The 16,293-nt window shown below is 47.2% G+C and overlaps 1 protein-coding gene across 4 annotated transcripts in view; it reads right to left on the bottom strand.

Moving 5' to 3' along the window:
* The window catches only part of ELP2 (elongator acetyltransferase complex subunit 2), a 940,461-nt gene that overhangs the window by 109,964 nt on the left and 814,204 nt on the right, over positions 1–16,293 (bottom strand). For all 4 annotated transcript variants that reach the window (XM_085606785.1, XM_085606787.1, XM_085606786.1 and 1 more), the window contains one exon: positions 4,554–4,675. In XM_085606785.1, the coding sequence (XP_085462911.1) occupies positions 4,554–4,675 (122 nt within the window). The remainder of the gene's footprint in view (positions 1–4,553; positions 4,676–16,293) is intronic.

Genomic DNA, 16,293 nt, shown 5'->3' with positions numbered 1-16,293 from the left:
GTGCGAAAGAAGATTTGGGTGCACTAACCAATATTTTAACCTGTAACTTTGGCATGTGAATGCAGGGTATCCAAGAATTAATGACTTACAGACCCTGATAAGTTCATAGGTTTGTATAGGTGCCAGTGAGATGCTGATAATATATATTACACTTTTACTCACTGTCAGTAAGAGACATTAAGCTAGCACACTTCTGCTCGCTGTTCAATGAGGTCTGTGATTCACATGTACTCTGTGTGCAGAGAGGTGATAATCAAGCATAGAGTCCAGCGCTGGGTGCTCTCTAAGGTGATAGTTACCTCTCTGTCATGCTTACTAAATATAGATTGACGGTGACAGCACCCAAATAAAATAATCCAGAATGCAGTTCTTGGTTAGAGTCACAAATGTATTAACTTAGCAAATCATGTATTTCGATATAAATCTAAAACAACCCTTTAAGAGTCTCAATGTAAAAAAAAAAAAGTATCTTGTTGTCTACAATTGTGAGGAAATGCCTCTTTTGACATAGTTAGCCCCCACCTTTTGCCTGGGACATGATGTGGTTTTGATTGAAAGTGCACAGGGATCCAGACAACCTGGTCCCCTGTGCTAGAGCTCCTTCCCTAAAACTGTACTACGATTGGCAACTTCAGACCCCCTGTAAGTCCCCAGTAAATGGTACCCTCATACGTAGGGCATTGGGGCTGAAGAGGGTCCCCTAGGTACCCTGCATCAAGACCATGCTAAGTGCCACTGCAGCCTGCATGCCTTGATACAGACAAGAACAACATGGCACACTGCCTATGTGCCATACCAAAGCAGCACTGCCTATGGTATAGGTAAGTCACCCCTCTAGCAGGCCTTACAAGCCATAAGGCAGGATGCACTATATCTCAGGTGTGGGCATATCTGCAGGAGCAGATATGCCCTTACAATATTTAAGTATATTCTTAATATTTTAAGTGCCAGGGAAGTCACAGAAAGTAAATAGGCTGGAAAACACAACAACTCAAGTTTCCCAGCATCAAGATGGCTTCACTGAACCCAGTAGTGTTTGGTATCAAACAACTACTCCTAATAAACCCACACTGATGCCATTGTTAAATTTATTAAAGCATGTACTCAGATGGCACCTCAGAGGTGCCCCCTGAAAACCTACCAACCCTGGTGTGGTCTCTGACTGGCTTTTGGCAGCCTGCCACCATAACATATGTTTCTGGACCTCTGTTCTCTGAGGCCAGAAACGAAGCCCATCAAGGGCAGAGGTGCCACACCTCCTCCCCCAGGATGAGCACAGCGCTCAAGGAGGAAGCTTCAAAGGCGATGATTCACTTTGCAATGCGACCCCAGCCTCTGCTGCTAGTAGCAAATAGAAGCCCCCGGTTCAAACCACCACGTTGGGCAGGAGAGCTGGTGGGAAAACTTGATGAGAAAAGGAGGAGTCCCTGCTTTCCCCCAACATCAGAACTTACCTAGGCAACTGTGGATTTTCTTCGTTCAGCCTCCTGGCCTGAGCCTGCAGCCTCTTTTCAAAACCGAACTCCCCATTGAGTTGCATTGGGCGCCCAACGCTGCGTTGGCACTCTACACCTGGCCGCCTTCCCTGACCCCAGGAGATCCCTGACACCGCTTTACTCCCTTGTGAGCAGCGCATCTTCAATCATCCCCAGTCTCCATTGGTTAACATTGGGCACCCGACCCAGAGTTTGACCTCTGCACCCGGCCACCCCTGTGCCTCTGATAAAGCAGCCTTGGGGCTAACCTGAACCCTCCCTGGTGTTGACCACAGACCACAAAGACTGGATTTGTAAGTGGTGTACTTACCTGCAAAACCGCCTTCTTGTTTTCCTTCCACAGGTTAACAGTGCCGAACAGAAAAATTGCAGGGTCCACTTTTGAAAGTGAGAAGTATTTTTATGTAAAATATACTTACCTTGTAACGTACATCTTGGTCTTAAAATAAATCTTGAAAGAATCGTATTTTTATAACATTCGTGTGGATCTCCTTATTAAATCGTGTGTCATTTATTAGTCACTGGTGTGTGTATAACAAATGTCTTACACAAACCTGTTTTAGGCCAAAGGCTGCACAACCACACTACCACAAATAAAGCACTTTGGGTTTACATTGAGCCCTTTACTCTTCTGGGGAATCGCTGGACTCTACACAATATAACCTCTTAGTGGTATAATACATAAAGTGTGAAAGAAAAGGAGCCTTGTCAGGTTCCCACACAAGATACACAACCACAAGTGCAGTCTTTAACCAGTTTATCACTCTTTAATCATCCTTTTATCCAAATGTTCTCCTTGAATTTAATCCAATGTTTTCGTAATGTTTTAAAATTCTTCAACACTTTATTTTCAGCTGTGCCTTTCCGGGCTTTCACATCAGCACAAGAGATTTCAAAGTTTCTCATAATACAGCGTATTTAGTCTCAACCCAATGCATTTAGGGATAATTCCCTTCCTCAGGACTAACTAAAACACAAGATTTTACAGAAAGAACCCATCAGATCTTGTTAATGAGGCATAAACTCAACTATAACATGCATCCTAACTTTACACATCGTGCAGTGTGACTAACCCTTACTTTGTGTAGCCAGTGACAGCCTTCCCAACTCAATATTCATTTCCCCAAAACCTCATCAGGAAAATAATCCGCTTTAAAAAAAACAGAGTGCTTGTAAAACCAAACATCACATTAAAAAACAAAGCATAAATCCCGAAAACTAAAATCAACTACATATATACAAATAGAATCAAATAAAATCCCTCCACCCTCCAAAAAGAACCAACTATACTGCCAATGCCACTATAATGCTTATGACAACTTCGCCCGTGGTACAAAATGGACCTCGTGTAGCGCTATCCTGCTAATTAGGGCTGGCTGTTAGTGTCGCCATTTTTTCAAATCATCCTTCAATCGACTGTCTCAAAGACAACCACATCAGTGTCTGTGTTAAACTGAACCCCAGTGCATCACAGTCTGCTGAAAGCTCCAGTGCATTTGATGACTTTCAGGTGTTCCAATCTACCCCATCTCATAAAAGAAACAAATGACGGACTCTAAGCATGCCGAACACAGCATGATATCAATCAATCAGGGTTGGTAAAGCGCAACTACTCACCCTTGAGGGTCTCAAGGGGTTGAGGGGAGGGATGCAGCTCCGCTGAGTGCTGGGGTCATCCAAAAAGCCAGGTCTTGAGGTCCTTCCTGAACTGGGGCAGAGTGGCAGCTTGCCGAAGATGGAGAGGTAGGTCGTTCCAGACTGCGAGATAGGAGAAGGACTTTTCGCCTGTTCTGGTCTTGTGGATGCATGGGACGGTGGCCAGAGTGAGGTCGGCTGATCAGAGGTGTCTTTTGCGTGTGTGGAAGGAGAGGCAGTTGTTAAGGTATTTTGGTCCGGTGTTGTGAAGGGACTTGTATTCGTGGGTAGGAAGTTGGGTAGGAAGTTTGAAAGTGACTCTTCTTTCTACTGGAAGCCAGTGGAGATCGTGGAGGTGTTGGGTGATGTGACTGTGACGGGGATGCTGAGGATCAGTCTGGCTGCAGCGTTTTGGACGGTCTGGACTTTGCGTAGGAGTTTCTTGTTGATTCAAGCATAGAGGGCTTTGCCGTAGACCAGTTTGCTGCATGCGTGACAGTTTTCTTGGATCCACCTGAACGTCTTTCAAAGCATGCGGAGGGTGTTGAAGCAGGTCGAGGATATGGCATTGATCTGGTGTCCATTGTGAGCGATGAGTCTGGTATGATGCCGAGGTTTCGTGCGTGGTCAGTCAGGGTGGGGGGATTCATATCCAATTTTACAGAACAAGGCGAGCATATAGAGTGATTTCTCTCAGGTAAAGTATTCCCGACAGTAGAATGTGTACTGCTGAAGATATTAATGATAAATAACTGTTTGCCTATCTCGCATGATGGGACAGTGTTTTTACAGCACTGCATTTTCTATAGATGCTATTTTTCTTTCAGGCATAATATTCTCCAAGAGCAAAAATAATGACAAGGTTACTCCCACTCGTCACAGTATTTCTGGTGGGCAACAAAACCTCTGTCATTAATTAATGAGGATGGGCATTATTAAGGCTAAAGCATTGTTGGGCATTATTAAGGCTAAAGCATTGTTTTAACTACGGTATAATATTTTAGATTTGGAATATTTCCAGTGTAAAATTTTCTCTTGTATTTCCAGTGAATTTCCTAACACAGTTTAAAAAAAATTAAAAGTGCACAGGGTAATACGGTTTGTTAAAATAGTTGGTTAATTTTCTGTAGAAAAAAAGAATAAATCAACTTGTGTGGCAAAATACCACCTGAAGTAACCCCCAACCCCCCCCACCCCCCCCCCCCCCGCCCCATTTCAAAGGGATTGGGGGAAAGAATTCAGGGAACTAGGGGCTGTTTGCAATCCAATGGCTTGAGAAATAAAACTATTTATGCTTACTTACTAACCCGTTTATGCCTGTTTTATGATGTCGCTCTTCTCATACCGTATTATTAAATCGCGCAGACTAGGTTCATTCCATTTTATGTACTGTGTTTGATTAAATTATCCATAACTACGTACCTTTTTGTCTCGACTTCCTGTTAGGAAGTACTGGCTATCGGGGGTCCAATCACACGTCCAAATAATCCGGCTATGCACTGCTGTACTTTTGCTTGTGTGTGCATGCAAACTGAAAAATGGTTCTGCAAAAAATAGGGAAAATCAGCTACATTTTGTGTAATAGGAAATACGATTATATAGTCTTACAAGCCGTTTTTGTCTTAAACAGGAGTCGAAAGATAGGATTTATTAAATAAACTGTTTTCAAGCTCGGAGGGATCAAAGTGATTTAATCATTAGATAACTGAAGATTTCTACCTTTTGATTTGAAACTCCCATGTTTGTATTTGTATATTTCATGATAAGGAACGCCCTATATTAATTAAGAACTCAGTGAGAAATTGAAATCTCAATATGAGCAAAACTATATTTGCCTAAGTCAATCGGCCTAGCTACAACAAAATAAAAGTCCAAGTACAATCGTCAGTGACTTAGTGTGTGTGGTAATGTGGCTGGATGAGTGACGTTTTTAATTAATGCATGAAGTGATACATGAGTCAATGACTGAGTGCATCTCTAATTAATGGAGGAATGATTGCATGGAAAGAATGGGCCAAAACATAGATGGAGAGCACTTGGGTGTTGTCAGACAAACAAGTGTATTCGTTTTACAGGGACTACAGGCAGCAGACCGAAGGCGCAGCAGTGGCTGAGGAACACATTGCACATGACAGGGAGGAGGCAGTGGCAGATATAGAGCCCAGGAAGGCAGAGTGACAGCACACGGAGACAAAAGCCGGAGCGAGGACACTGCAGCCGATGCGGGTGGACGATGAAACGAGTAACAGGACAGCGAGACATTTTAAAACCTGCATTGGGAAAACTTTGCAGAAGATAGCAGCAGTGGTGAGATGACAAATGCATAAAATAAGCTGGCGAGGCAGAGAAAAGACAGGTAGCGTGCAGAGAAGGAGATTGTTACAAGGAGTGAAAGAAGCATTAGCAAAACCAACAGGTCTCGCCTCTGCAAGAGCTATCGGCTTTTCCAATGTGTTTTAGCCACGTTGTACACCACCGTGGCTGTTCTTGTGTTTTTACTATGTTGTACACCATCGTGGCAGTGCTTCAGAATGACTAAAAGTTTGTGGTTTAAAAAAGAGTGGTGTGAAGTGGAGAGGCACAGAGTGGAGTGTCGAAGAGTGGACTGTCATAGAGAGGAGTGTGGTGGATTAAAGTGGAGCGCAGTGGTGTGGAGTAGAACGGCGCAGAGTGGAGGGGCATAGAGTGTTGTGGCATAGACTGGAGTACGGCGGAATAGAGTAGAGTACAGGGGAATAGAGTGGAGGTGCGTAGAGTGGCATAGCATAGAGTGGAGTAAAGTGTTGTAGAGTGGAGTAGAGTATTGTGGAGTGGTGTTCAGTGGACTGGCGTGCAGTGGCATCACACAGACTGGTGTGGTGCAGAGTGGAGTGTCGTAGAGTAGACTGTCGTAGAGAAAGTGTCGTAGAGTAGTGCAGAGTAGATTGTTGTGGAGTAGAATGTTGTGGAGTAGATCGCCATGGAGTAGAGAGGAGGGGCGTGAACTGTCAGAGTGGAGTACAGTGCTGTAGAGTTTCATAGATCTGAGTGATGTAGAGTGGCATAGCATATAGTGCTGTAAAGTGGAGCAGAGTTAAGTGGCGTAGAGTGGAGTTGCATAGAGTAGAGTGTCATAGGGAGGAGTGATGTAGAGTGGCAGGGCATTGAGTGACGTAGCATAGAGCGGAGTAGAATGGAGTGCTGTAGAATGGAGTGGCATAGTGTAGAGCGGAATAAATTGTCAGCGTGGAGTAATGTTTCACAGTGGAGTGGCATAGTATGGAGTAGCCTAAAGTGGAGGAGCTTAGAGCAGAGTAAAGTGGCATGGAGTTGAGTGGCACAGAATGGAGTAGAGTGTCGTAGTGTGTCGTGGAGTAGAGTGGACTAGAGTAGAGTGGAATATACATGGTGCGGTAGCACACTGCCATTGCAGACAACACATTTTTAATTGACATGTCCAGTACATTTGCACGGATATACACTTTTTATTCATTATACTATACAGTGCACAAACGATAATGTGTGGAAATGGCATCACCAAGTGCATTGATTTGTTTTGAACGTATCAAACTATTTGTTTGCACTACACTTCAGAATTTTAAAAAATGTGGTACATTTGATCTTGCTAATTCTGACATATTTTGAAATATTTGCACAGTTCATTTAGAAATTTACATTTTGTTGGTGCTAGACAAAATAACATCCTACAGCCTCTCCTCTCATGTGGGTACTTTGCAGGATTGTCACACAAATCATGTCATTTTGAAGTGAGAGAAAGAAAAGTAAACACCAAGCTCCCTCAGAAGACAGATCCTGACATTTGACATCTGTGTTTGAGTGATCAGCAAATGTGACAATATTCATTATACTATACAGTGCACAAACGATAATGTGTGGAAATGGCATCACCAAGTGCATTGATTTGTTTTGAACGTATCAAACTATTTGTTTGCACTACACTTCAGAATTTTAAAAAATGTGGTACATTTGATCTTGCTAATTCTGACATATTTTGAAATATTTGCACAGTTCATTTAGAAATTTACATTTTGTTGGTGCTAGACAAAATAACATCCTACAGCCTCTCCTCTCATGTGGGTACTTTGCAGGATTGTCACACAAATCATGTCATTTTGAAGTGAGAGAAAGAAAAGTAAACACCAAGCTCCCTCAGAAGACAGATCCTGACATTTGACATCTGTGTTTGAGTGATCAGCAAATGTGACAAGATAAGAGCAAGATTTCAAGGCCTGTTTACAGAAAGTGAGCACTCGAGGAGGAATACAGTAAATAGGATATGCTCCACAGGAGGGACAAACTTAAGCTGTACAGCCTTAAACAAATAAAACCAGCAAATAGAAAGCAAGTAAATGTGAGTTACATAACACAACGCCAATGGTAAGACATGGGTGGAAAGCGTTCCCAGGGAAGATTTCAGAAAGGCTTCATCCTAAAAACCTAGAACAATGGCAATTGCACATGAATGGGAAAAAAAGACATGACAGCAGCCAGTCGTCTGCCACCTGAAGCAAACCAGGCTTTCATACTGCTGGCTGTATACTTCCTAGGCAAATCAGGGTGCTGTTGACATGTCTTATATGACAGCAGCAATACTTCAATTAAATTAATAAAGAAACACACTATGTACTAAATGTACTCCTTGTACTTTAAATACCCGTTTTTATTAAACAGCTTGTCTGAACAAAAAACAAGCTGAAAGTAACATCTAAATAATTATGAAAAATAGTATACTATACTCACATATGTATTTAGATCAACTCAGATAATCATTTGTTTATGACTAGGGATGTGTGGTTTTTAGTCAAGAATGGCAGCTCATTTTAACTAAAAGTCCTTGCCAACTGTAGCTGTACCTTAAAAAAATCATCTCATAGACTGAAATGGAAGCACTCCCTAGGATCAAGAATAAATAATATCCCAGTAGAATGACGGTGCAAAATAAGTATTCAAGGCTGATCAAAGATGGGATTGACGATGTCTCAAAGCAATGGCTGAGGGGGGCTGAGCCAAAGCTCCAGCTATCTATATATTAAGATAAGCCATGAAAGTAATAGGAAACAGCTGGGGTTGCAGCTGGAGCTGTTAAGCAGCCAGACTTAAACATTAACTATGTGGCCAATCATAATTCTTATGGAAGGGTTTGGCTGCATAGCAAATATGGAAACAAGCTGTTAGCTGTAAAAGTTATCAATTGTTTAATCTGCATCTTCTCCGTAAACCCAATACTTCCTAAATGCTAGATGAAATACCCTTCTGTACTGCTCGATTTTCCCGGCCCTATTGTGTTGATGGGTGATTAGGGTGACTTCAGTCTCTTTACCATTCAAGCCTAAGGGTTAGAGTAGTGAATGAAGTCTATTTACTAGGCACTTCGACATGATCCTGTGTTCTTCCCCATAGATTAGGGCTTGCACACATATCCTAGGGGATAGATTCGTTAGTATTAGGGATAACCTGCCCTGTAGTGAGGGTATTTCATGGAGCCGTGCTGAATTCAGGCCTGGTAGGCCTCAAACGGGAGAGACTCCATCTTTCTTTCTGCTCCGGCAGCTTGAGATGCTTCTAGGTTAAAGGGGATGTTTTAGTTATGAGGTGTTATTCGCTTGGAGAGAACCGGTTCAGACCGGCCCTTATCGAAGGATTGTATTTTTCTTCATGCCGAAGACGCTACATCAGGCCGGCCGGCTGGGAAAGTGTCCTTGGCACGGGGAGGTACAAGAATTTGGTGGGCGGCAGGTTACGGGCCGGAATTTTCCATGAGGAAATGCACCTCTATATTAGTAAAAGTCTGAGGCAGTTACGATGCACTTACTTCAGTCCGTAGGCGGCATCTAGCCGTTAGCAGTAAAGCTACTACTTATTCCAGGGAAGACAGATGACAAACTTGAAGGCGGAGAAAAACCGAGAGACAGATACTCTTCTAGCAGAATTGCCAGAGAGGAGAGAGTAGCCGATGAGGAAGAGGTCCCAGTGACTCGGAGAAGGGAGCTACGGAGGTGTGACCTCCAGGCGAGCCGAGGCACAGACGAGAAGGGAACCTAGATGACCATTGAGTGCAGGCTACACACGACTAAGGTGATGTCGACCCCTTTCTTATTAGAGTGTACAACCTAATCTTTCACTTTTCTTTGCAGGTTATGTGTTACACACTAATGTTATGTGATTGCGTATATAATAAATAATAAAGTATCCAGTTTGTAGTGAATCAACATGTGCTGCGTGTTCTTGTATAAGAGGGTAGCCTATTCTTCTAGTCAGCTGTGACTTGACATGAACAGATGTTAACCCGGATCAGGTAAGTGGTAACTGAATAAGGGAGAGAGGAACCCCTCGAACCAGAGAACAGGTTGTGCTCAAACTGGCAGTTCCTGTGTGATCTGACAAATAGTAAAACTGATTCCCCTGCTGTATGTTATGGTAATCATAGGATGAACTTGTATTGAGGCTGCCGTCTGGGTAGGAAGTCCTGGGTCCGTCTGGGACCGCAAGGCTAAGGCTGCCGTCTGGGTAGGAAGTCCTGGGTCCGTCTGGGACCGCGAGGCTAAGGCTGCCGTCTGGGTATTGATATTTTGAAAGGAATGACTTTGCATTTAGATGATGGATGTTACCAATTTGGAACTACGCATTATATATCGTCCAGGCCTATACGGGTTGGTCGTTTACGAATGCCCCCCATAAAAGTTCCTCAGGCTACAAAAGTGGTTTGTCAGAAGCAGTATCGTATTCCAGGTGGTCATGAGGAGATTAGTACCACTATTCAGGAGTTGGTGGATGCAGGTGTTATTGCCCCAGTTACCTCTGCTTGGAATAATCCTGTTTGGCCTGTACGTAAGAGTGATAATTCTTGGCGTATGACTGTTGATTATCGAGAATTGAACAAACACACACCCTCTTTGACCGTTGCAGTACCGGATGTCATTACTCTACTTGAAAGAATCCAAAAACATCCGGGTACATGGTATGCGTCCATTGATATTGCTAATGCTTTCTTTTCGATTCCGATTGCCCCTGAGTGTCAGGAACAGTTCAGTTTTACATGGAATGGGCGTCAGATGACGTTTAGAAGTCTTCCTCAGGGCTATGTGCATAGTCCTACGATATGTCACCGGCTGGTGGCAGAGCATTTGGCTGAGGTACCGGTTCCTCCACAAATTCAGATGTGTCATTATATTGATGATGTTTTGATCCAAGGTGAAACACAAGAGGAAGTTCAGACCCAATTGGATAGAGTCATTGAGTGCTTGCGTGAGAAAGGTTGGGAAATCAATCCAGATAAATTAAAAGGCCCGTCCCAGGCTGTAAAATTTTTGGGTATTAATTGGCATGAAGGGCACCGTGAAGTGATCCCTCAGGTTAAACAGAAAATTCTTGATTTTGCAGTTCCAAGGAATAGGAAAGAAGCCCAAAGCTTCATTGGTTTATTTGGTTTTTGGCGTCAGCATATTCCTCAGTTGAGTCAAATATTGGCCCCCTTGTACCGTGTCACTCGTAAAAAGAATGCATTTGATTGGGATACACCACAGCAAAATGCGTTCAACCTAGCAAAAGAGGCAATTCAACATGCTTTGGATTTATGGCCCGTACGTGATGGTGAGGTAGATTTGAATGTGTCTGTACAGGGCCTTTATGCGAATTGGAGTTTGTGGCAGAAGCAAGGCAGGAGTAGAGTGCCGTTGGGTTTCTGGACCAAAAAGTTACCTGATGCTGGTGAGCGTTATACACCTTTTGAGAAACAGTTACTTGCATGTTATTGGGCTCTGGTGGATACCGAGCAACTGACTTTGGGTCATGATATAGTTTTGCGACCTGAAATTCCTATCATGCAGTGGGTTATGAGTTCGCCGAAAACTCACCGAATTAGACATGCTCAAGAGGCGAGTGTGATTAAATGGAAATGGTATATACAAGACAGGGCACGTGTGGGACAGAAAGGAGTTGCATCTTTACATGAGCAGGTGGCGCGAGCGCCATCGACTGAGACTGAGAGTGAATGTTCCGTACCTTTAGTACAGGAGTCTCCTGTCAAGTGGGGTAGACCTTTTGATGATTTGTCCGCAGAGGACAGGAACCATGTCTGGTTTACGGATGGTTCAGCAAGGTTCATAGGGACGAAACGGCACTGGAAAGCGGTATCCTATAATCCGATCACACAAAAACTGCTGAGCACAACTGGTGAAGGTAAGAGCAGTCAATTTGCTGAACTTTATGCTGTTTATCAAGTCCTGAAACAAGAATTACCTGGCACATGTCATATTTTCACCGATTCTTGGTCTACTGCCAATGGATTGGCAGTTTGGTTACCGACTTGGCATTCCCATAATTGGGAATTGCATTCAAAACAATTGTGGGGAAAAGAATTATGGCAAGAGATTTGGGAGATGCTCCCACAGAGTACTGTTACAATCTTCCATGTGGATGCTCACACCCCGTTAGATTCTCTTGACAAATTTTTTCATAACATTGCAGATGAGGAATCTAAAATTGCTGAGGCAGTGGTGGACAGGCAAGATTCTGATATTGCGGGATTGGCGAAATGGGCCCACCAGAAGGCAGGACATTTTGGAGAGAAAGCCACTAGCAGGTGGGCTGCTGATCGGGGAATTTATATTCCCCTAGATTTGATCAAGAATGTTATTTTACATTGTCCCATTTGTCAGCATATCAGACAGCGCAAAGTGCCCCAAATTGTTAAAGGTCATTTACATCGCGGGAAACTGCCCGCTCAAATTTGGCAAATTGATTACATCGGTCCACTTCCCATGAGTAGGAATTGTCAATATGTTTGCACTATTGTTTTTTTTTTTTTTTGTTGAAACCGTTTATTGCAATCTCAAATATATACAGGTATGGGCCTACAACCTTCCGGCCGGCCGCTAAAGTGACAGAAGCAAATGACATACATACAATGAGGCACTTGGCTTTGCAGAGACGATAAAGCAGGAGGTATCAACAACGTGGGCCACATGACTCTGAGCCCACAATACGGTTTCGTTTTATACAACACAACAACATAAAACCACACCCGCAAGGCAACCCGCGATCGAGAATGACGACACGTGCTCCTCAAGTGGGGGACCCCAACCATCCAAAGAAATCCAGAGAGGGGAAGGGAAACAGATCCGGGACTGGGAGAACAATGTGCCCGGGGCTGAGGGAGGGGGTCAACTAGGGGGATGGAGCTGGTGAAGCGGGAGGCAACAACGGCGGCTCGCAAATACCCCCGCGGTAGGCGTTCCAGGGGCCCCATATCTTCACCCATGCCCCAGGCTTACCCCGCGCCACATACACCACCTTTTCTCGGAACATGCACCAATCCATGTGTTCTTTCCAGGCCGACACCGCCGGGGGCCTCTGGGATCCCCACAGTTGAGCAATGTCACGTTTAGCTATCATATATCCCAGAGTCACCCATCGCGTCTGCGGAACCGAGTAATCGGTCGGTTCCCACACATTCAGCAAGCATCTCCTCGCTTCAGGCAACAGCGCGACATGCGTAACCGCTCGCAGGACCTCATGCACACCACGCCAGAATCGCTCCACCCTCGGACATTCCCACAGAATGTGCAAAAAAGTCGCCAAAGCACCACACCCACGCTTACACAATCCCTCCTCGGCATAGCCCATACGCAGAAGCCTTGGCCCCGTCATATACACCCGGTGGAGTATCTTAAGCTGGACGAAGCGAAGGCGAGCCGGGATGGCCACCTCCTTCGGAGAGGCCACCGCGGAAATCCAGTCCTCGTCATCCAACTCCAGCCCATCGGCAACCCAAGCCTCGCGGAGGCCAGTCAGTAAGCCCGAGCGGTCATTTATCAATTTCTTGTAAATGAGGGAGATCGTGCTGTCCGGAACGTGACCATCTAGCACTCTCTCCTCCAGGGGGGAGGACTCCGGGATGGAGGCCACGTCTGGGAAGACGGAACCCAGTGCGTGACGGACCTGCAGGTAGCGAAAGTATTCACTGCCCTGCAGCTGAAACTCCGCCTGCAGCGTCTCGAATGTTTTGAAACCTCCCCTCGTCCAGAGATCTCCCACTGTACTGATGCCTATCATGTCCCACCTCTCGAAGCCCTTCGAGGTCCACAAAGAGCCCAGCCTCTCCGACGCATACAACGGTGACGCCCGGGTCAAACGGTCCTTCCATCCCATAGCTGCATTAGCCGCGTGCTATACTCGCACCATGACACGCGTGGGTCCCGTCAAGCGGGAATCGGGCACGCTAGTGTAGAGCGCTCGATTGTAGTCGCCACCGGGCAGGAGCATTTTGTCCATTTCAAATGCCGGGTTTAGGGCGGGCCCATAGAAGCCGTGATTAATTGCAGCTAACTGGGAGGCCCAGTAATACCGCTTAATATCCGGGAGGGCAATCCCTCCGTCGTACCACGGGAGCGTCAATTTTGCCAGGGCTATACGCGGCCTCCCGTCCCAAAACAGACGGCGCTGTAAGCTTTCCACCTCACGGAAGTAGCGCGCCGGGACCAAGTCCATAGTGTTCTGGAGAGCGTACAGAAAGCGCGGCAATGACATCATCTTGAACAATGCCGCCCGGCCGAGCGGCGAAAGCGGCAAGCGCCGCCAGCGCACGACGTCCTCCTTCAAGCGCTGGAGGGGGGGAAGCAAATTTCGCTCGTAGCGGGCCACCGGGTCCAGCGTAATATAGACCCCCAGGTATCGAAATCCCTGCGAGGCAATCTGGATCGGACAGCCCCGAGGGAGGACAGGAGCCTCCCCGGAAAGCACATAGACACAGGATTTAGCCCAGTTGATGACAAGGCCTGAATTACGGCCAAAGGAGCGCAGAACATCGACCAGGACAATCAGTGATTTGCGCGGGGAGGCTAAGTACAAAAGGATATCGTCAGCGTAGAGGGACACACGGTCCTCATACTCGGGGGTCCAACGGAGACCACGGATAGAAGGGTGCCACCGCAGCCACTCCGCCAGGGGTTCCAAGGCCAGTGCAAAAAGGAGCGGCGACAGGGGACAACCCTGTCGCGTGCCCCGTCCCAGCACGAATGGGGCCGAGACTCGACCATTCACCACCACCTGTGCCAATGGGTCCGAGTACAACAATTTGACCCAACTGATGAATCCCGGGCCAAATCCAAATTTCGCCAGCATCGCCCAGATGTAGGGCCATTCGAGCGTGTCGAACGCCATGGTGGCGTCCAAGGACGCCAAGATGGCCGGCTCCCGCACGAACGGAACACGCGCGAGCACCCCGTGCAAGCGCCGCAGATTAAGGGCCGTATTGCGATGGGGAATAAAGCCGGACTGGTCTTGGTGGACCAAATCGCCCACCACGCCGATCAGCCGGTTGGCGAGCACCTTGGCGAGGATTTTAGGCTCCGCGTTCAAGAGCGAGATAGGCCGGTAGGATGTAACCCGGTCTCGCGGTCTCCCCTCCTTGTGGATAACCACGATGGTAGCCAGACGCTGGTCCGGCGGGAGGGAGCCCCGCGAGTGGGCCGCAAGGAACATTGCGCGGAGGTGGGGTGCCAGTACATCCGGTCGCAGTTTATACAACTCGATAGGAATGCCGTTCGGGCCCATGGCCTTGCCAGAAGCGACCGAGCGGATGGCGAGGGCAATTTCGTCCGAGGTGGGGGCGGCATCCAACAACTCCCTGTCCTCCATTGAGAGGGAGGGCAGCGCGATGTCACGCAGCAGGGCATGGGAATCCTCCTCCGGGCAGGGAGAAACCGGGGAATATACCTCGCGGAAATAATCCGCAAAGCAAGAGACAATGCCTTCCGGCTCAGTAACACGTACACCATCCATTCTCTCAATCAGCGGGACCACACGACTAGCTCTCTCCTTCTTATCCAACCACGCAATCAACTTGCCAGCCTTATCACCCACATCATACAGTCGCCCCTGTTGCTCTCTGCTGAGGCCCCTGGCCGCCTCCGTGACGAGGGACCTATAGGCCGCCTGCTTAAGGTGTAGAACGTGCAGCGCAGCGTCAGTCACCCCACTCCCCAGATCACCCTCCAGTTCAGTAATTTCGGCCTCCACCCGGGTCACCTCCTCCTGTGCGCGCCTCCGGGCATGGGAAATAAAGGAGAGGGCCTCCCCTCTAATCACTGTCTTGAAAGCCTCCCACAGGGAGATGGCCGACAGGACAGACCCCACATTCTCCTCAAAATACCGTTGCAAGGATTTAATCAAGTCAGCACGAATAGTGGGGTCGCGCAGGTACCAGGCATTGATTGGAGCTACCCTGCCCTCCCCCCTCGGGAAGACATCAAAGTGCAACAGGAGTGGGGAATGATCTGAAATACCCCGCGCCAGATGGCGCATCTCCCCCACTCTCCCGGCATAGGCCGCAGGGACAAGGACATGATCAAGCCGCGAAAGGCTACCATGGGCCCCCGAATGGAAGGTGTATTGCAGCTGAGTGGGATGCTTTAGACGCCAACAGTCCACCAATCCCAGTGTGTCCAAAAGGCCAGACAGCCACGCTTGTGCCCGGGGGAGGTCCCTAGGGGGATAGCGATCCATAGTCCCAGAGGCCACCGCATTGAAGTCCCCCCCCAACCACCAGAAGCCCCCCCGGAAGGTCAAGCAGGAGGCGTCCCAGGTCCGCAAAGGTGGTGGACTGTAACCCCGGTGGGACGTACACTGAGACAAAGACGACTACTTTGCCCTCCATTCTCCCCACCAAGACAGTGTAGCGTCCCCTCTCATCATGGCGCACCTCGTCTATTTCTAGCGGGAGCGAGGTCTTGACCATAATGCCCACCCCTCGTGAGCCTGATGTGAAGCCCGAGTGGGCCACCAAACGATAGCCACGTCGATTCATGGCACAAAAGGAGTTACCAATGAGGTGTGTCTCCTGCAAAAAGACCACATCAGGCGAAATCCGTTTCAGATATTGCAGGACCACACCCCGCTTAATCCTATCACCCAGTCCGTTAACGTTCCAGGACAACAAAGTCAGGTCCCTACCCCCCATCACATACAGAAGCCATCATTTGTCCCCCCGAGAGCATCTCAAAAACACCAATACAATGAAGGGTTTGCCTTGCGGTAGAAACGAACCACACCCCACCCCAACCCACCCATCCCAACAGAACTCCCCCCACCCTGCACCCCTGCATGAGCCCAAACAGCCCCCCCAAAGTGCAGTGTGCCTGTCGCCCCATAGAAAGAAAACTAA

Source organism: Triturus cristatus, chromosome 5_2, assembly GCF_964204655.1.
Source record: "Triturus cristatus chromosome 5_2, aTriCri1.1, whole genome shotgun sequence".
NCBI classification, from domain to species: domain Eukaryota; kingdom Metazoa; phylum Chordata; class Amphibia; order Caudata; family Salamandridae; genus Triturus; species Triturus cristatus.
This window is presented reverse-complemented; position numbering and strand designations above follow the sequence as displayed.